The 20032-nt window shown below is 35.1% G+C and overlaps 4 protein-coding genes and 1 long non-coding RNA gene across 7 annotated transcripts in view; 2 read left to right on the plus strand and 3 right to left on the minus strand.

Moving 5' to 3' along the window:
- LOC111463500 overlaps nucleotides 1-1704 on the minus strand; it is a 4286-nt gene extending 2582 nt beyond the window's left edge. The window contains exons 1-2 of the long non-coding RNA XR_002713891.1: nucleotides 1633-1704; nucleotides 1486-1543 (exon numbers count right to left, since the gene is read on the minus strand). This is a non-coding gene — a long non-coding RNA (uncharacterized LOC111463500). The remainder of the gene's footprint in view (nucleotides 1-1485; nucleotides 1544-1632) is intronic.
- Nucleotides 1705-2460: 756 nt separating this feature from the next.
- Nucleotides 2461-6414, minus strand: LOC111463578 (auxin-responsive protein IAA9-like). Of its 3 annotated transcripts, none has more exons than XM_023107576.1 (6): nucleotides 6259-6414; nucleotides 4604-5337; nucleotides 4249-4475; nucleotides 3916-4057; nucleotides 3554-3625; nucleotides 2461-2835 (listed from the first exon to the last, which is right to left on the minus strand). In XM_023107576.1, exons 2-6 carry the CDS (start codon nucleotides 5275-5277, stop codon nucleotides 2805-2807), a joined length of 1146 nt encoding a protein of 381 aa, XP_022963344.1. In that variant the 5' UTR covers nucleotides 5278-5337; nucleotides 6259-6414; the 3' UTR covers nucleotides 2461-2804. The 3 variants fall into 3 exon arrangements, with proteins under 3 accessions (XP_022963344.1, XP_022963345.1, XP_022963343.1); XM_023107577.1 differs by having other exon boundaries at nucleotides 3564-3625; nucleotides 6255-6414; XM_023107575.1 differs by having other exon boundaries at nucleotides 6255-6414.
- Nucleotides 6415-10316: 3902 nt separating this feature from the next.
- On the plus strand, nucleotides 10317-11031 carry LOC111463125 (uncharacterized protein At5g65660-like). The gene is made up of 2 exons (XM_023106951.1): nucleotides 10317-10658; nucleotides 10740-11031. The coding sequence occupies exons 1-2, from the start codon at nucleotides 10428-10430 to the stop codon at nucleotides 10905-10907; spliced, it is 399 nt and encodes a 132-aa protein (XP_022962719.1). The 5' UTR covers nucleotides 10317-10427; the 3' UTR covers nucleotides 10908-11031.
- Nucleotides 11032-14900: 3869 nt separating this feature from the next.
- On the plus strand, nucleotides 14901-18466 carry LOC111463634. The gene is made up of 2 exons (XM_023107656.1): nucleotides 14901-16818; nucleotides 17530-18466. The coding sequence occupies exons 1-2, from the start codon at nucleotides 14971-14973 to the stop codon at nucleotides 18283-18285; spliced, it is 2604 nt and encodes an 867-aa protein (XP_022963424.1). The 5' UTR covers nucleotides 14901-14970; the 3' UTR covers nucleotides 18286-18466.
- Nucleotides 18409-19973, minus strand: LOC111463635 (transcription factor bHLH93). Its single transcript, XM_023107657.1, has 4 exons — nucleotides 19222-19973; nucleotides 18989-19129; nucleotides 18742-18909; nucleotides 18409-18657 (listed from the first exon to the last, which is right to left on the minus strand). The coding sequence occupies exons 1-4, from the start codon at nucleotides 19915-19917 to the stop codon at nucleotides 18571-18573; spliced, it is 1092 nt and encodes a 363-aa protein (XP_022963425.1). The 5' UTR covers nucleotides 19918-19973; the 3' UTR covers nucleotides 18409-18570.
- Between the last annotated feature and the right edge of the window lie 59 nt (nucleotides 19974-20032).

Here is a 20032-nt window from a genome sequence, read left to right on the forward strand (position 1 = left end):
AAAAAAAAAAAAAAAAAAAAAAGCCTTAGGCCCTTGTTTTCCATCAAGGATTTTTCACAAACGTGTTTGCTTCATTATCTGTCCATTGCTAAGCCTCCTTGTCTGCAGTTTAATGTCTTTTTCTTCTGGTTTCTCTTATGGAGCTTCTTTCTTGTATTGTGTTTTATTATTGCCATTTCCTTCTACAACTTATATAGACAAAATGTGTTAGAAATCACGACTCTCCACAATAGTATGATATTGTCCACTTTGAGCATAAGCTCTCATAGCTTTGCTTTGGACTTACCCAAAAGGTCTCGTACCAAATGAAGTTAGTATTCCTCACTTATAAACCCATGATCATTTTTTAAATTAGCCAATATGGGGCTTTCATCATCCAACAAAATGCTCCTCAAATTTAGAGAGTTAGATCTCTAATCGATTAGCAAGAACATCTATACCCACAGCCACCCATTTTCTGGGGTTGGGTCTCTTTCAAATGAACCTTGCTATTTTCTGCTTGTCAACTTGTTCATCTTTGAGTTTGTAGTAATTTATATGCTTTTGAAGTAACTATTTTGATATGTTAACGAACCATTTGTGTTGGATAAATTATGATTTCTTGTAATTTATGGTTTGAGTTTTAATTGAGAATAAGAACTTGTTTGAACACTACTTTTGTTTATTCTGTTCATAATGGTTACAAACAAAAAAGTTGAACCATATATGTTCGTTTTAGGTTAAAAATTATTTTCTTTTCAGGGTTTTTGAGAAGACAAATGAATGAAAAGAGTTATAAAGAATAGTATAAAAAAGTAGCTAAAAAAATAACAAAAAGTATGCAGAAACATATAATACAGTAAAAGCGTCGAGAGGGAGAGAACAATATATTGAAAGTGATGTAGCTATTGAATAGGAATCAGTCCTATAAAATTATTGGGGAATTTTCTTTATAAAAAAGAGGAATAATACGTATCAAAATAGAATAATGAAATATACATCAAAGAAATTTTTAGGAAATTGGAGAACACGTATCAATTTTAACCTTAAAATTTTAATTTCAAACTTAATATCAATAATATTAAATTTTAATTTAGAACAATAAAAGATCAATTAACTAAAATCTTGCCCAAAAAATCAACCCTTAAAAGAAATCAATTCTGAAACCAAAATGCTCGAACTCAACTTAAAAAAAAAAAGAAAAGAAACTCAAAACTCAAACAAAACACACTCAAAACAAGTTAAAGATTTATAACAAGAAATTAAAATTTTAAAGTTAAACTTGACTCACTAAAGTAATTAGAAAACAAAAGTGAAGAATCAAATTTCCCCATGCCAAAGCAAGTATCCAAACGTAGTTTAAAAAACTGAAATCAATAGTGAGAGATCCTCGTAAGTTCTGGGACACGTGATACCATGTCAAAATCTTCCAAAACCTAGGAATATAACCACTCACAAATAAAGGTAAAAAAAAATCAGTACCACACAATAATGGAAGAATTCTACCTCAATAAGTCCTGTTGTGTCAGCATCTCCAGCCAAAATAATACTCGAACGGTACCCACTTGATACAAGTCGGAAGGATAAAAAAATCACTTCCACAGAGTCAATATTACCATAATTAAAAGCTTTATGAACTAAAATATAACGCACCTTTGAGATGGGCACTGTTTCCCTGAAAAAGAAAGCTCCAATCGGTGGGCGTTGGGAAAGAGATTCAGAAATGGAGATTTCAATGGTAAACAACAAAAAGGCACCATTCAATGTCTAAATAATTGAAAGAAATATATAATAGTTCATATAATCTAGAGCTAACAGGTCCCATCAAAAGACCCCATTCTTTTGTTCTTACTAACTTTAGAGGGCTTGCCATGATTTACACTGCACTAACTTATAACCAATAATTACAATTAAAGAATCAAATCCATGAAATTGTAATTGTTTATGATGCAGACTTGAACATTTTTAGGCAATTTCTAAAGGAAAAGGCCGAAAGGTAAACCAAATATGTTCTCATATATAATAGTCGAATCAAACAAAAAGGGAGATGGAGGGAAGCGTTGAGATGACATGTGATTCACATATAATCAGACCAAAAAGGTTGACATAGCAATATGATTGATACTATTACTACCACTCACACGGATACTATTTCCGATAAGTAAAACTAAATGCTTACTTATTCATTCAATGACAGTCCAGAGACCTAATCAAACATGGAAAAAGTAAGATGTATCATAATTTGAAGTAACGAACTAAACCTGCATTTATTATAATTAATAGCAGAGTTACTCTCATAAATTCTATTCGCATAATGAGATTAGCAGATTACTACTGGACTAAGTTCTATACCAATCAGATATCTCAGATTGCAATGGAACTAATCACTTCACTACCAACAATGACAACCATAGCTAAATGGGTACTCTTTGTACTTACACAAAGCTAAAACTTCAAAGCAAGGGAAACTTGGCCAGTGAATTAAGCAGAAAATATCCAGTCTTCTAAACAAGTGCATTCAATAAATACAAATTATCTGAACTATAAGATTCATAGATAGTTCATCAGATCCACAAACACCAATTATCATAGTGACTAGATAATGGTTAATAGTAAAGGACAAAGACAAAAATAGATCAAAGAGGACAATTTTCAAGTAGTCAAAATATGAAAAAGGACAAGGTAAGCATCTGGACCACAAATGCCATCCAGCGCAGCACAAATATTCCAGTCATTTTCTAACTTCTTTTTAACTTTCACATCTCTCCTTCACACCACCACTCTGAACTTGGTAGAGGAGTCGTCACTTCAGCAATAGCTAAATCCTATTTTTGGTTTTCTCCATTGCTCTTGGGGCTACAGAAGAAAAGTGCAATTAATGAGTACCGTAACTTATCAACCACAATCTACAAGACATGTGAACCAGACAACACCCACAGAAGTCAAACAACTAATAGTGGATGAAAAGACAAGGGGTCTAATACACGATGCAAACGAACAAGTTATACACATTAATTGGTCCTCGGATTCTAGAGTTATGATCACCGAGGTCATGTTCTTCTCAAGTTACAGACATTGGAAGTATCTTCCATATGCATTACATATATATAAGGATCAAATTTCACCACTTTTATTGCAAAGAAATAAGAAATAAGAAATAAGAAATAAGAAATAAGTGAAGACCTTACAAAGAAATAAGAAATTATGGATACTTTCACTCCAATGGATATCTATAGCAATAGATTCCAATGCTCAAGTAACTCTGAGGGATAATAACGTGTTCAAAGTATATACAAACTATTGTCACATGAGATGATGGAAACCTCAGACCTAGAATAAGGAAGAAATAAGAATATATTTATTTGTTTCACTGCATAAATTAGTTGTTTAGTGCCACTTCTGTGTATCTCTTCTACCCCTCCTACTACTCACAAGCCCATAAAAAGAATGAAGTGATATTGATAGTCTCAACTACCCTTCCAATCAGATAATTGAGAAAACGGCAAAAATTTAGCCTACCTAGGGACTGAGTTCTGGCAGATAAAAATTATCGTACTGTGATAAATCAACTTACTACACTGTACCTAAGCCAATTGCATCAGAGCCCTTCATGATTTTCAGCCTTTTGCATGAATCAATGAACATCCTGCAATAAAAGTACATGAAATTATATGCAGAATACTTGGCCTGAATCTTGAAACATCATATAATACAATTGAATGCAATTAATGGTAGAAATGGATGATATTGTGATGGAGAAAAAAAGTAATTAAAAGGGCTAAATCCAGACAATCCTTTCTAGATATAAAGGGATGAAACTTCAAAAACATGTCCTGGTATCATCTAATTCAACATAGTATTCTTGTTACATTAACTAAAGAGCTTACATTGACAGAAATGAGTGCGCAATTAAATGATTTTAGTCAACGAACTTACTCCCAGGGGATTTCGCCAACAAGCATCCAGTCACCATCCCTATCTTCATATGTAAGCACATATTCAGATCCATGTAAATGATCCCTCAACTTGCTCTCACTTAGTATATCTCTCCCTGGAGCTCCATGGGATCCACACTGACCTGCACCACGAGATCCATAGAAAAACATGGTATTCTTGTTATTCAACATGACAATGTAGATCACAACCACCCATACTATCCATATTCCGAGTTTGACAACAGTAAAACATTAAATATTATTTTAGTCTCATGATTAAAAAAAAAAAAAAAAAAACTGGCATGCTACTAGGTTGAAAATAATTGGAGCTCACCTATAGTAAAACAGCTAAACATCTTCTCAAGAGCAGAAGATAATTCCTGATACGTAGAGTATGTTCTCAGATCAACCTTCCTCAAATATGGAGCACCCTCCATGCTCACCTTGACAAAAAGGGCACCTGAACCTGGTTTTCCATCAACCTCATCATTGTTTTTAGAGTTAGCGACCAATGAATTCTTGCGGAATGATTTAATAGGTGGCCAACCAACAACCTGCGCCCTGTAAGTAAAGGAGGAGAGTTGGCAATCTGTCATCAGGTGAACTCAAATGACTGCTTTCCTAGTTAATACCATAGTTCCTACTATCAAAATTTTGGGGACCCATCTACCACAACCAGTTTCATTTACCTTGAAGCTGGGGCGTTATTGTGGTCATTTGAAGCACCTTTATGGACATGGCCAGTTCCTTTAGTTTCACAAGGCCATTCCTGTAATCCCTTTAAGGGAAATTCTTTGGTTGCATTTGGCTGAGGTCCAGAAGGCCTTGACGATAGCATTGCATTTAGCCCTGAATTAGCATGAAATTTCCCTTGGCTCACAGGATATGAAGACTCAGGATCGGAACTGGCTGCATGAAACATCCAATTTCTTTCTGTGTAAAGGGGACCTTTCACCTCTGAGTACCCTTCCATGGTATCAGAGAAACCTCTTTTGTTGCCAGAAACAATATTTTTCTGTGAAACCACACTATACCCATCCTTTGAAGGGAGCAATTGAAGTAGAGTTTTCTCATCAGGTTCTCCAGCGCTCATCAAGCTAAATTCCTGTTCTCTTTCAGGTGACATAGATCCAGGTAGACCAAGTCTCAATTCTGTAGCTTTTAAATTGAGATTTCTTTTGTTCTCCTCGGACAAGTTTGACATGGCAGAGCTGTCCACTGAAGAACAGGGCGATAGCCGGAGGTAGTTGCGCTCTCTAAACTTGGCACCATTTTGGGAAAGACAGTCCATAGAAGGTGAAGCAGCCACTACAGGGACATTGCCAAGAACCTCCTCTTCAGAATTGAGCAGTGGGAGTGACATTGGACTTCAAATATCTCGACGAGTCTAGGTTGATACAATATATTCAAACGATTCTATAGCCTGAAGTATGCAAATCCAGATCAACAGTACATAAAGATTAAAACTATATTAAAAAAGAAACTAAGTAGTTATTAAGGCAAATAGGATCCAATTTCAACAGTTTAAAAGAACAAGGGCAAGCAATATTGAAATCGGTCAACAGCTATTCAAAATTAATGGATCACAGGATCAAGCTCCTTTCATCGGGATAAAAAGTCAAATATCCCTTTTAAACTAGCCAATAGCATCGATTATTAAAAAAAACTACAGAAGAATTTTATGATTCGAGAATCAACCGGCAAAAAAACAGCATTTGATGAAGATGCTTTGACCCTGCATACACTGTAAAACTGGCTTCACTTTAACACCACTAAGTACCACAACTGCATGGCTTGATTCAAAAAGAAAAGCAGAAAATAAAAACAAACCAAACGAAAAATAGAAACAGATACCAGCAGCTTCTGATCGCAATGAAATGTAAAAGGAAAGAAAATCAATAAACAGCCTGTAAAATACAACAAGCCGGCGCTTACCAGATGGAAAAAAAATACAAGAAACTAGTAAATAAAACTTCTCTTATTTCCAGAAAAGTACAGGTAGTAATTTTGAACGCACTTATTTCAAGTAGAAGAATCTGAAATCAGCAACTGCTAAAACACCAGTAGTACGCTTAAAGTTCATTTTTCTTTTCATTTCATTAAAACAGTACGCTGGTATCTTCAATATTCTGAGTTGCTTGACGCACAGAAAGACAGAGATTAACAGTTAAACTCATAAGAACACTGAAGAACTCACCTCCGAGCAAACAAGGAAAAAGAAGAAGAAAATGGATTCCAACATAAGCAAGGCAAGCTCATTTGAAGCACAAAAAGAGAAGAATATAAGGAAGCAGGTGAAGGAAGAAGAAGAAAAAGAAGGAAGAAGACTATAGGAGTTACCTACAAGGAGAGTCGTAGATCAGAGGCGAAGATCGGGAGGGTGATTAATTTGCTGTCTGAACGAAAGAAAATTGCAGGAACCGCAGAGCGAGAGAGAGAGAGAGAGTTTAAGGGCCTTCCATTAAGCAGAAAGCAACAAAAGAGTATTGTGTGTTTGTTCCCCGAGAAACACGAAGCTCGGAAAATTAAAAAAGAGGGAAGGGGCAAACTCGAAAATAAGTCTTAAAACTCTGGCCCTTCTTTTTCCATTAATTTTGTCTATTTTTAGTTTGTCAGCATTAACGTACATGTTCATAATCATTATATCCAAAAAGTGTATGTGTGGAATATATATATAATTCCCACCCAATTCTTTTCTTTTCTTTTTTTCTTCTAAAAATAATATTTACAAAATATTAAAAATAATATTAGAGTGTTAAGATGATATAAATATTTTTTTGAAAAAATAAAATAAATGTCATCCCTCAACAATAATAATTACTATAAATAATGAGTTTGCAAAGACGAATAAAAAAATGCAGTTTTACTAAATTATACTAATGAAAATAATAAATGCTAAACTAAAACCAAAGTCAAATTCATTATAAAATGTAATTAATATTAGGATTTATTTTTAAATGTAAAAAGAAAAGACAGGTGGACGGCTGAGATGGAGTGACTGTGTTGGAAGGTTCTTGATACCCGCAGAAATAAATCATAGAGTGTATCCTTTTGTATGCCGTGGTATGGCAGCAAAAATCATCTTCGAATCCTAAATTCAGGGGCGAGTCCTAAAATGCGCTTGTCCGCCTCAAAATCCCCACTTTACCCTTCTTCTCCCACCACCTTACAACTTTTCTTATTATTATTATTCATTTTAATCTCCATTATCATTATTAATTATACTATGGATGTTATTTTTATTACTAATTAGTTATAATATTTCTCCATCCAATTTTGGAATTTTTGGTGGCAATATTTACGTGACACGTGTTATAATTATATCCTACGTAAAAGCAAACAAAAAGGTGAGAATTGTAGCAATAAATTAAATTTCAGTGCTGCTTGGTAATTAATTAGGAGGGACAAAAAAAAAAAAAAAGAAAAAAAAAGAGAGATAGTTTATGATTGACATTTATTGCCTCGCTGGACTGATATTTGTTAAATTTCGAATACCATTTTCTAAAAAGATATTGAATATCTTTACAATAATTAATAACATTTTTTAATCATAATGGCTTGCAGTTTCAAAACATTCGTAAACGGTAGATAACCAACAAATTCATTTATAAGTAAAACTAAGTATTCATAATTTTTTTTTTTTTTTTTTTTCACAAACAAACAACTAAATTATTATTATCACGTACTGAGCATATATTTTTTGTAACATGATAACAATTAAAATGTTTCTCAACATTTATAAACGTAATAGCATTTTTTTATAAGAACGCGGAAATGTAAAAGCTCAAACCAATTGAGAGGAGATATTATCTTATTTAGGTTTTCGTTCCCTCAAAATTTTAAAATGCGTATAGAGAAAGTCTTCGCACTATTATAAAAAAAATGTTTCATTATTCTCTCGAACGGACGTGAATATGGGATATCACATACAAATTTTTTCCTAGTTAATGTATTTTCCCTAAAATTAGCCAAGAATGGAGCTATAAATGACATCAAAAGTGATAGGAGAAAGAAATATAGTTGAATGGAAAATGGGTGGGAAGAGAGAGAAAGAAAAGGGCAAAAATGGAAGAAGAAAGGGGGAGAGTGCATTAAATGGAGAGAGGAGAAGGGGGGGACAGAAGAAAACAGGGAAGCAAGAGGAAGAAACTTGCTGGGGGGACAATAAAGCGCTACTTTCAACTTCTTTTGCCGGTTCCTCACCCTTCACTTCTTCTTACCACAATCATCATTACCCATTTTACCCTCTCTCTTCTCTCTCTACTTAATTGCTTTTGTTTTTATTAATAATAAGACTGTTTAATAAATAAATAAATAAGAGAGAGAGAGAGAGCAGAGCAGAGCTGGTCGGTGCTCCGGCATGGCATGATGAGCTTAGCTGCTACCGGTTTCCCACGCGTGTTTCTCCCATACTTACAAACCTTCTTCCACGCTTCCCTCTCCTTCTCATCATCCTTCTCATCATCCTTCTCTTCACTCTTCAACTCTTAAAACCCCCCCTTTTCCTTTTCTGTCCTCCCCAAAATACCCTCTCTCTTTCTAACCCTAAACCAACCCATTCGCTGCCGGCCCAATTCCAAAGCCCATTTCTTTATTATTTTTTATTTCTTCGGTGCTTGGAAAACGGTGACATGGCAGGATGGTGGATGGTGACTACTGACATGAAAATCAAATTGGGCTTCTCTTCACCACTCTGAACACCGACACCCTGGGTCCACTTCTTACACACGTTTTTCACTTGTCCCCCCTCCCCCCTCCCTCCACACGTGTCACAACAAATCAATTTTTTTTTAATTTAATCATCTATTTAAATGCTTACTTAATTCATCTCCATAAATAATAAACCTGATTAATTAACTTATGTAATAAATACTCTCAAAGCATTTGCGAAAATCAAACAAAATTATTAATATTTATTTATATAAAAAAAATCTGATAAAAATATGTGTAACGTACTGCTATTATGGGCTGACCCATAAACTGCCCGTTGCCAGGATATAGGAGGTTAAGCCCGAAGAAGTTGAGAACCCGTTTATTTGTATAAGTGGGCCGCGGCCCGGCCCATTCTCTTCACCTCATCCTTCAGGAAAGAAGGCCTATGTGTTCAATTCCCTCTAAAAAGTTTTAATAAATATAAAGTCAAAAAGAAAAAATATATATATATATATATATATATATATTTGAATTAATAAATGCACTAAATGTAATTGATATTTGTAAAAAAAAATATCCAAGAAAGGGTGCCCGCAGAAGAATTCATTCCACACATTCCCCTTTGTGGAAAGAAAAATGTGATTTGAGTTCTGACTTTTTATTTTATTTTATTTTTCTTTTTTGGTGTTGATATTTAGAGTGGACCCTAAGCAGATCAAGGACTGTGGTCCTTTCGATAAAGCCACGGGCGAGAAGCATATGGGCCTTTGCCCAATCCTCATTTTTCAAACTTTGTAACTCCAAATTGCACGTTATTTTCTTTTCTTTCTTTTCCAAATATTCTCTCCCTCTGAGGAAAACAACACTTTTTTTTTCTCATTATGACAGCTTTTTATCCAAAACTATATGATTTCATACACAGCCGTATAGAATATTACCAAGTATAGCCCAACTGGACTGCTCGAGTACCAAATCATAAAAGGCAATGACAATCGGGATTATGTTTAAAGTGGACGAAGAATGTAGATAAACTCTAACATCTTCTAGACTCCTACTCCTAAATTCCGAGTTGAATGGCTCAAATATTCTTATGAATCAACTCGCGTGTTCAAATATGGGTTGCGTAAGTCATGGTTTGATTAAATGGAAGAAAATGAAGAAAAAAAAAGGGAATAGGAGAGGGTGAAATTGGAGGTAGAGCGAAGGGTCAGATATTGGGAGCCAACCCAGAGCGGCGTCTTTGTTCCCCAAGGGTGTGGCCCATTAGGCAGCAGCAACAACTGGATACCCTTCGCCTTTCGCTTTCGTCCCTATCCTTTCCATGTCATGCCCATTCACAACAACTTGCCTCCTTCCCATTCACTTCCTTTTGGTACTCTTTTTTTGTTATGCCTACCAAACTCAAGACATTCAAGAACCCAAATTTCCTTCCCACTTTCTTCAAACAAATCCCAGTTCCACACGCCACATATCTCAGTTCAAACCAAAGGAAAAAACCCAATCAAATCCCATCTTAAACATTCATTTTTCCATAGCATTTTCCACACGGATTCAGAGATTAAAGAACAAACATTTTTTTTCACTTACAAAATTGTGAGCGTCGAGTGCAGAAGGCTGGTGGGTGGGCTCCATTTCTTGTTCTCCTCCTCTTTTTTTTTTTCCGTACTTAGCTGTACCTTTACAATGTACACATACTTTTCTTTGCTTTTCTTCCTCCACTTGGCTCTGTTTTCCATTATAAATTCCCCAAGTGCGCTCCCATTTTCTCATTCCATTCTTCATTTTCTTCTCGATTTGGCATTTGGAGCTTTTTCCAATTTTCGTTTCTTGTTCTTTCTCCCAACACATGACACATTCCACATGGAGACTCCCGATTTCTCGCCGCCTCACGCCGACGCATCCAGACCCTCCTTAGGCTTTCCTCTCGGCACTGCTCTCCTCCTTCTCGTCATCTTCACCTTGAGCGGAATCTTCTCCTGCTGTTACCATTGGGATAAACTCAGATCCATCCGCCGTTCCGCTGCCCAAGCACTACATCACGATCATCATCTCCTCCCTTCGTCTCCATCCAAATCCAACTCTACTGCACTGGTAATTTTAATTCCGCTGCTTCTTCATCATTTCCTTTCTTTCTTTCGATTGTTTAAACGAGGAATTGATTTTTTGGAATAGGATTTGGAGAAGAATCAAAGAGAGAGCTTATCGGTGGTGATGCCTGGGGATTCGATTCCCAAATTCATCGCGATGCCGTGCCCTAGAGAGCCGCCTCGGCCGGAGATGATTCATGTGAAAGTGGAGAAGCCGCCGAAACCGCCGCGAATCGCGATTCCTTTCTATTAGCAGATTCAGAATCACCATTGATTGATCTGTGTACATAGTAGAAGGAAATTAATTCTTTTTCAGTTTCATCTTTCATCTTCCCTCAGGAAATACAATTTCATCGGCTTCCAATTTCGTTGTGTGTGTGTTACAACCAGTTTCGTCACTACTTTAACATGATATTTCATCATTTTAATTCTCACATTTTTAAAATACAAAATTAATTAATATCGGTTAAGAGATTAGTATTTGAAACTCTCGCCGTACATAATATTTTATTCTTAAAAATAAATATAAAATTTAAATTACTTACTTTTTAAAAGTGATTAATCAATTGAACTATGTGAACTCTTTTTAATAATGCTAATTTGTCTTGTTTAGAACATTATTAATTCCCTAAATATAAAATGAAATTACATTTCTGGGTGAGATAAACATAAATTATAAATGTTATAAGAAGAAAATTAAAATTTTATTAGCTGAACTCACTTGCAAGTTCCTTTAATTTATAAAAAAAATAAGAAAATCCAAAATTTAAGAAGGTAACGAAAATGCAAGTTAAATAATTTATAATAATATCAATTTTTTTTTTAGATCTGTATTGATACACCTCTTGGTGTATGACTCTGATATTGTTGACACATTGCTTGGTGTTTGATTCTAATATTTTTTAACACACTGTCTCGTATCTGATTCCAATACCATTTGTAATAACTCAAATTCATCGTTCATATATATTATCCTTTCCAGACTTTTTATTCGAGGACTTCCTTTTAAAGATTTAAAACGCGTTAGCTATATATTGATTTTCACACCTTTATAATAAATGTTTCATCCTCTCGAGTCCAAAAAAAAAAACGAAAAAATGGAAAGTTAAAAGAAGAAAGAAAGCTTTATGGATATATCATTCTTATTAATTTTGATAGAACCAATAATATTAGCATACTTGGGCATCAAGTACAAGCAACCTGAAAATATTCCAAAACAGACAAGACAGGCAGAATGAGATACCTTCTAATTCTTTTAATTTTAAAAATTCGTCAAATAAAAAGTTTAAAACATTGAATCTTTATTTTATTTAAACGTTTATAATTTCTTTTTACTTCATATTTAAACATTTATGGAAATTATAAAAAAAAACTTTATTTAACAAAAAATGAATAGCATGTAATTTGATTTAAATTATTAAACCGTTTTAATGTTTAATATATATTTCATCTCTATTCAATTTAAAACTTTAATGGACCCGATTTTATTTAATTTAGTAAAACCTAAGAATTAAAATGAGGAGAATGAAATCCGGTACAGCCGGTAGTTTTATTAAATTCCAACCACTTTTCTTAATTATTAAATTAACTAAAAAGGTTTCAAGTCAGAAGTGGCGAATCATTAAGTCACAAAGTAAATGGATTAAATTGCGAAAATCAAAACAAAGACACTATAAACATATTAGTTGATATATATAAATACCAATTTATTGTTTCAAATCATTTGAACAAAGAAAGATTGTGACAGCAATTTTGTGTAGATTTTTTTTCTTAAAATGAAAGTTATGAAAATATGCATATGACGAGGATGAGATTATGGGACGTGGGAAAAAAGGCATAGTTCAAAATGATAACAAACACTTACCCGTCAACACATGAGCAAAGAAAATATAGATAACATCCAAATGAAAGTGATCTTCAAACTATTTTACAATAATTAAAATTACCATATACACTAATGAAATAAAAATAAAATTATTTTAAATATTCAATAATTTTTTATATAAAAGATGTGAGTGAGAAGAAAGCACGTTCGAAAATATTTATAATACGATGAGTGAGTCGTAAAAAGTTGATTTAAAAAGGTAGTAACAGTGAATAATCCATTTTGTTAATGTCATAATAGAATGATAAATCTGAACGTGAGAAGATTTCATTGTCGAGCACTTTGGTTGATCTTCATGATCCGTAGCACAAACCATTGACCATTTTGATCGAAGGTGGAAGTTGGAAAAATAAAACCGCCTTAAAAAAAAAAAAATAATAATAATAATTTTTCTGATGCTCATGATTAATGGAGCATATTCCCAAGTACATCTTCCGCATGTACCGCCCAACCAAACCGCCATTTCAAACCCCTTCGTACCACTTAAAAGACCCCTTAATAATTAACAACCACTTTACTAAAAATTAAAATAATTTAATTTTCTTCACTTTTCTTTTAGACATTAATATTTAAATTATTATTAATTATTAATTATGGTATTTTGTCCCCAGTCGTAATAATTATAATTAGGACGTTGATTTCAGGGTGCCTGCTTTCAACCACTTATCATCTAGAACCTGGTTTTGGCATTTTATTTATTTCAATTTCTTTTTATTTTCTATTTCTACGCATTAATTGACCCACAAATCAATCAATCAAATCTCATATCTCAATTAAATCATTCAATTTCATTATCTTCAAAAATAATAATATAAATCATTTGAGCCCAATTCATTTATTTTACATGGTAAAAATCACTTTCAAATAATGATCGAAAAATACTTAATTTACTCAAACATGGCAAATTTAAGAAACTGTCGAACATGCCAAGTGTTCGGTGGTTATCATGCCACGTCATTAATCTTATCGAATTAGACACCATTTCTCACAGTTAGAATTATTTTTGTCATCACTTAATCCTCCCAATAAAAAAATTCCGTGCACTTAAAAAAGTAATATTCTGAATTTTCTTTTTTGGGATTTTTTTAATGACGTTTGAACTAATTTAATTAAAAAATAAAATTGGAAAACGACAAGCATCAAACTGGGTACTATTTAGTTGAAGTCATATTGGAAAAATAAATTAAAAAAATAAAGATAATATATAAAATAAGAGGAAAATAGGGAAATTAGGTAATAGGAGAGAGTGGGATACTACAGAGCATATCGAATTCAAACAGCCACTTGCATACAAATACGAGCAGTTGTAGTGGGAGCTCTTAGTGACCAAATTAGGTACAAATATTATTCAAAAAGCTACTTTTTCTTTTTATATTTAAATATTTTTTAATTTACGAATATAAAAAAATTAATAAATAAACAAATTTCCTCTGTGGATTATAATAATGGGTTGTTCTTGGGGTTGAATAAAAGTAATGATGTAGGCATCTAATTCCATATAGTTTATTAGATGCTTAAATCTTTAATTAATTCCCTATAATCCGTAAATAAATAAATAAAATCTTTTTGTGTATATATATCCTTTTAACGCATTCCAAAAAGAGAAAAAGTAAAAAAGACGATTTTATAAACTTCTTAAGCTGCAAAATGTCATTTTTGCCCCTATGGTGTATGGAATTTCAATTATGCCCTTTCAATGCATTGCCTCAATCAGTGCATGTGAAGCTCTATTTCACCTCCATTATTGCAGAATTCAATGGTTCAAACTTTTCGTCTTGAATATAATATATATATATATATATATATATATATATATATATATATTTTTTTTTTTTTTTTTAATTTATGAAATTAATTTCTTAAAATTTAATACAAATTAGTGTTAGTGATTCGAAGCCATTACTATTTTGTCTATTATTGATACATCATGTCAACCCAAAATTAGTTGTATCACGAGTAAAAAGAAAATACGTAAAAATTATCTACATCAACACGTTAAAAGTTTGAAAATTTTATATATTCATTTATTTAGGTGACATATTTATAGGTATCACGTGTATTATTATTAATGTATTTATGTTTTAACATTCAACCAATGTGAGACGAAATTAGAAAAATGCTAAAAATATAATAAACTAAATTGGAATATTTTATACAATAATACCGAATAATAAAAAAGAACCCAAACTATTTATTTTCTATTGTTATTTTTTCTCTTCCTTTTAAATTTAGTTGAAAGATTAAGAAAAATTGATTTTGGTCCATTAGAGTTAATTTCAAGCAGCCCAACAAAATGTCAGTATTGGGCCTATGATAAAGCCGATAGATTTTTTATTTTTTATTATTATTATTTTATTTTTTATAGTTTCCTGGTGGTAGCGCGTATTTCCTTAACATTCAAACCAAGGATGCCTACGAACTGTTTGTGAGAATGCCCAGCTCAAACTCCGTCGCCAGCTCCGTGGATATCAAAGCTCTACGAAGATCTCCAAGGCTTCTCGCTCCTACTGCACCCCCAGGGCAACACGAATGCCCTTCTACACGAAGATCTCTGAGATTTCTTCAAAAGAAGGACATTTCACCTCCCACGCTCCCGGAGCCCCGCCGTTCTCACTCTGCAATTCGCCAGGTACACCCTTCCCACACTTGTCTCAGTCCTTCAAAGAATGTTTCTCCTAAAACCCCCAAACCGGTTCTTGTAAATACCCCGAAAAAATTGAAGAAAAAATTGAAGAAACCTTGTGTTGTTTCGAGTGAAAACAAAGATTCAAACTCTGGGTTGAAAAAGTCTTCGACATTTGAAAATGGGTTTGAGGGAATACAAACTCCAAGACGGTCCTCTAGGTTATCATGTGTGCCAAAGATTGACAATGTATGCGAGGGGAAGAACGCAGAAGTTTCAAAGAGTTCAATTGATTTTGGAGGGCGTTCGAGAGATTTTAAGCATTCAAATGCAGGGTCGAAAAGGGATTCGACATTCGAAAACGGGCTTGAGGGAATACAAACTCCAAGACGATCCTCTAGGTTATCACATGCGCCGAAGTCTGATAATGCGCTTGAGAGGAAGAACGCCGAAGTTTCAAAGAGTTCAATTACTTTCGGAGGGCGTTCAAGAGATTTGAAGCATTCAAATATAGGATCGAAGAAGTCTTCGGTATTCGAAGACGGGTCTGAGGGAATACAAACTCCAAGACGGTCCTCTAGGTTATCATATGCGCAGAAGATTGACAGTGCGCTCGAGGGTAAGAATTCAAAAGTTTCAAAGAGTTCAAGTGCTTTTGAAGGGCGTTCGAGAGATTTAAAGCATTCAAATACAGGATCAAAAGAGTCTTCGACATTCGAAAACCGGTTTGAGGTAATACAGACTACAAGACGGTCATCTAGGTTATCATATGCACCCAAGATTGACAATGCGCTCGAGGGAAAGGATGCGAAAGTTTCAAAGAGTTCAATTACTTTCGGAGGGCGTTCGAGAGATTTGAAGCATTCAAATACAGGGTCGAAAAAGTCTTCAACATTCGAAGACGGGTTTGAAGGAATACAAACTCCAAGACGGTCCTCTAGGTTATCCTGTGCGCCGAAGATTGACAATGTGCACGAGGGGAAGAACTCAAAAGTTTCAAAGAGTTCAATTACTTTCGAAAGGCACTCGAAAGATTTAAAGCATTCAAATACAGGGTCGAGAAAGTCTTCGACATTCGAAAATGGGATTGAGAGAATGCAAACTCCAAGACAGTCCTCTAGGTTATCCTATGCGCCGAAAATTGACAATGCGCATGATGGGAAGAACACAAAAGTTTCGAAAAGTTCAATTATTTTCGGAGGGCATTCAAAAGATTTAAAGCATCCAAGACTCAATAATGAAGTTGAGGGGCATCAAAGTATCGTCAAATCCCAAATTGTTTTGGGCCAGCAAGATTCTCTTGAGAAAAGTAGCCGGAAACGGGAGAGGTCCAGGAGTTCGGATAAGAAAACAGTGTTATTGAATGTCCAGAATGTTGTTACGAGGGAAAGCTCACATGAGGAAAATGTGGTAGAAGGAGGAGAGAGGAGGAAAGGAAATTCTGCTGATCACGAGGGTATTGCAACAGAAGGTGGTGGAACAGAAGTAGTTGGTGGTGTAATGGAAAAGAAGTCGGTGGCTATACGGAAAAGAAAGCGAGAGGATGGTGTGGTTGGGATTAGACAAGGGTGGACTAAAGAACAGGAAGCTGCATTACAGAGAGCTTATTATGCTGCCAAGCCCACTCCCCAATTTTGGAAGAAGGTTTCCAAACTGGTATTTCCTCTTCTTTAGCTTTTCATATTAGATTTGACGTCTTACTCTACTGCTTGTCTATCGTTTTCACTAATAGACATTTGATACACTACTGTTTTTGCATTATATTATAAACAGTATTCTAAGAAGTAATTGAGAATTGAAATGGGTTAGAGGTTGATTCGAGTTGGATCTCTTTTAGAACAAGAGTTGCTATGCATATGATTGTGTTGATACTTAGTGGTGCTATGTGCAGCTGTTGATACATAGTGTATCAGTATTCTTTTTTTTACTCTTCAGAAGGTACACTTTGACTGTGCTGATAGTATTTAAGAGCTTTATTGGGCGAATTACAAATTTAGTTACTGAACCATCAAGTGTATGTCTGAATTTTTATTAACAATGGCTAATTTTGATAATGATAACTTGGACATGAACTCACTGAAGATACTGATATCAACTCCCCTTTTCCATTAACGTTCGATTCGCAATGGGCCAGGATTTCTAGCATAAAATGCACTGTTTAAGTATTGCCCTAGGGTGTTCATAATTTTTTTTTTTACCACGTTTCTTTTCTGTTTCCCAATTTCTTCTTGAAAGTTCATTGCCTTAGTTGGTTAGTAGGTCCGTGAAGTTTACTTTTCTGGCTGGCAGTATCTTTTGATCATTCTGTTGAAAAAGGGAAACTAAATCTACTTTTTAACCTTGGGTTATGTGGATTGCAACTCACAGGTGCCTGGAAAGTCTGCCCAAGATTGCTTTGATAAAGTTCATTCCGACCATTTGACCCCTCCTCAACCTCGACCTCGATCCAGAACACAGGGCTCAAAATCATGTCAAATTGAACTCTCGTCTCTTTCAGAGGATAAGCTTCTAAATCCGAATGGCGCGAAATCTAGAAAGCCTATCCGCAAGACTCAGAGAAGCCAAAATGCGCAGAAGACTGTGAGATATTTGTTGGAGAAGAAGTTCCGGAGGGCAGTTAGCAGTGAGGCGGATTTGTTCTCACAACTCGAGCCAAATGCTAATCGCTCTAACCATTCTCCTCTACCTAGTAAACAACTCTCTATCACTAAGGATTTGCAGGGAAACCAAGGATTCCTCCATGAGAGATCCTTGTCAAATCACAAGAAGCCCCTTTCGAGATTTAGCAGCTCAGTTGAGAGAGTCGTTAGTCCACCGGTACTGAAACAGGTCAAGAACAAAGCCTTGCACGAGAAGTATATCGACCAGTTACATTGCAGGGAGGCAAAGAGAAAATCAATGGCAAAATGCACAAAAAAATGCATCTCCGAAGAGAAGGGCTTAAAGGAAGTCCATGCTGTAAGAACTAATGATCTCAGAGCTGCTAAAAATGCTCTGATTTCTGATGCAAGGGATGCCATCCATCAGTTACAACACCTGCAAGCCAATGGCATGAACGATTCTCCCGATCTCGACGACAATTTATATGACAATGTCGATAGCGAAAATGAAGATGAAATATGAAACATCCATTCATGTATGTGTATAATCAGATTTTAGAAGGTGTAATCTATGTAAACCACAGTTTTTCGAAGGCGTTGGGGCTTTGCTAATTGATTGTACAGTTGCGTAATGAAAGAGTCTGGAAAACAAGAACAAGCTATTATCATAAGAAATGGAACTCTTTAGTTCATCTGGTTCAGTACATTATTGGAGTGACATTTTCAGTATATCAAAGTCTAATCGCGATTAATTATTGGAAAAAGCCTTCCGGATCAGTTATTTGAAGAACGCCATGAATGTTCTTCACTACAAGCACTTCCCTCCATAGCCTGCATTTCTGAACAATGCCTCCTTTATATCATCAGAACTTGGCACTGCTTTCTGAGAACTTCCCTGCTGACACAGAAAAAGAACCAACATTGTTTCATTCAGAAAAAGAGACGGCCAGATATTGAAAGATATTGAAAGAAACAAAACCTCTGAACAAGAAGCTTGCATTGAGAAATCATTGAAGCAGCTAATAACACACTGCTGAATCTCAAGGCCCAATGCCTCTAATGTGTTGACGGTGGATAGCAATAATCCTGGCCTCGTCGTACAGCAAATGCCGATCCGAGTCTCCCTCTCCTTCCTTTCAACGTCGAACTGTGCGACAACAAAACTGCTATCATTAACTCAACAATGGCGGACTGAAACTAAACAGTGACACACACGAATTTCTCACCAGAACTTCATTGGACTTCCTTTCCTTGGAGATCCCATTTAGACTTGCATGATTTGAATCTTCTTCTTTCAAGTTCTTGATTCTTTCAAGCAGCTCTTTCACGTAATCGATCGTGTCTCCAAGAATAGACGTTCTATCCATCTGGTTTACATGCAAAAGTACAGAAAAAATTATGGAAATTTCTACGAAGACACAAAGAACAGAAAAAGAAAAAGGTATGGATTCATTTTGACCTTGCTTATTTTAGGAACTATTGCTCTAAGCATTGAAAGCCGATCATTCAACCGTCTCCTTCTTCTTCTTTCTGCCATTAAATTCTTCGAAGGCTGTCCATCAAGCTTCTTAGCCTTGTTGCTTCTTCTTTTCCCCAATTCTGCCACACCCATTTTAGAATCATTACTTTCACGCCCACCCATTACCTCCATTTCCTGTTTGCAAACATTTGGTGCCGCTTCACACTCCATAAAACCAAATTCTTCCTCCTCCATCGCTGTCGGAGGGAAACCACTGTTCTTATTACTAATCTCCTCTACCGAAACAAATGGTGGGGTTTCGTTGTTCTTAGTGTACGATGAAGAATCCACCTCCGGCAATGCAAACCCTTCAAGAAAACTGCCGTAGAGGTGTTGGTCGGCGAAAGAAAAGTCAGTAGGCGTTTGAAAACCGGGAAAATGGGGTGAAATTGAGGTACCCATTTGGGGAATTTCATCAAAAGAACTGAAATTGCAGCCATTTGGGAAGAAATCATTGAACCCATTTGAATAGGAGGAGGAGGAGGAGGAGGAGGTCCAAGGCGTTGAAGCTAATAACTCCTCTAAGAAACCATACTGAGTGAGCTCCATTTTCTTCCCTCTTTGGGTGTGAAGAAAGTGCAAAACAGAGTAGTAGGAACATGAAATTGCACCAAGTTGGGGAAATATTATAAACATATAAAGGAAAAAGGAAGGGTTATTTGAAATAGAAAATGATGGTGATGTACTGACTGAGGGTAGGGCTAGCCGGCTAGGGCCTATGGAAACAAAAAAAAAAAAAAAAAAAAAAAAA

The sequence above is a fragment of the Cucurbita moschata genome, unplaced genomic scaffold, assembly GCF_002738365.1.
Source record: "Cucurbita moschata cultivar Rifu unplaced genomic scaffold, Cmos_1.0 Cmo_Scf00028, whole genome shotgun sequence".
In the NCBI taxonomy this organism is placed as follows: Eukaryota; Viridiplantae; Streptophyta; class Magnoliopsida; order Cucurbitales; family Cucurbitaceae; genus Cucurbita; species Cucurbita moschata.

Excerpts from the sequence above, each read along its gene's own strand:
- LOC111463634 (XM_023107656.1), top strand. The coding sequence starts at position 14,971 with ATGCCCAGCTCAAACTCCGTCGCCAGCTCCGTGGATATCAAAGCTCTA. Across the intron at positions 16,819-17,529 it reads GGAAGAAGGTTTCCAAACTG|GTGCCTGGAAAGTCTGCCCA; the intron begins GTATTTCCTCTT and ends TGCAACTCACAG.
- LOC111463635 (XM_023107657.1), bottom strand. The coding sequence starts at position 19,917 with ATGTTTATAATATTTCCCCAACTTGGTGCAATTTCATGTTCCTACTAC. Across the intron at positions 18,910-18,988 it reads GGAAGTCCAATGAAGTTCTG|TTCGACGTTGAAAGGAAGGA; the intron begins GTGAGAAATTCG and ends GTTGTCGCACAG. Across the intron at positions 18,658-18,741 it reads TGCAAGCTTCTTGTTCAGAG|GGAAGTTCTCAGAAAGCAGT; the intron begins GTTTTGTTTCTT and ends CTGTGTCAGCAG.
- LOC111463125 (XM_023106951.1), top strand. The coding sequence starts at position 10,428 with ATGGAGACTCCCGATTTCTCGCCGCCTCACGCCGACGCATCCAGACCC. Across the intron at positions 10,659-10,739 it reads AATCCAACTCTACTGCACTG|GATTTGGAGAAGAATCAAAG; the intron begins GTAATTTTAATT and ends TTTTTGGAATAG.
- LOC111463578 (XM_023107576.1), bottom strand. The coding sequence starts at position 5,277 with ATGTCACTCCCACTGCTCAATTCTGAAGAGGAGGTTCTTGGCAATGTC. Across the intron at positions 4,476-4,603 it reads AATAACGCCCCAGCTTCAAG|GGCGCAGGTTGTTGGTTGGC; the intron begins GTAAATGAAACT and ends CTTTACTTACAG. Across the intron at positions 2,836-3,553 it reads ATTGGCTTAGGTACAGTGTA|CCCCAAGAGCAATGGAGAAA; the intron begins GTAAGTTGATTT and ends TTTCTTCTGTAG.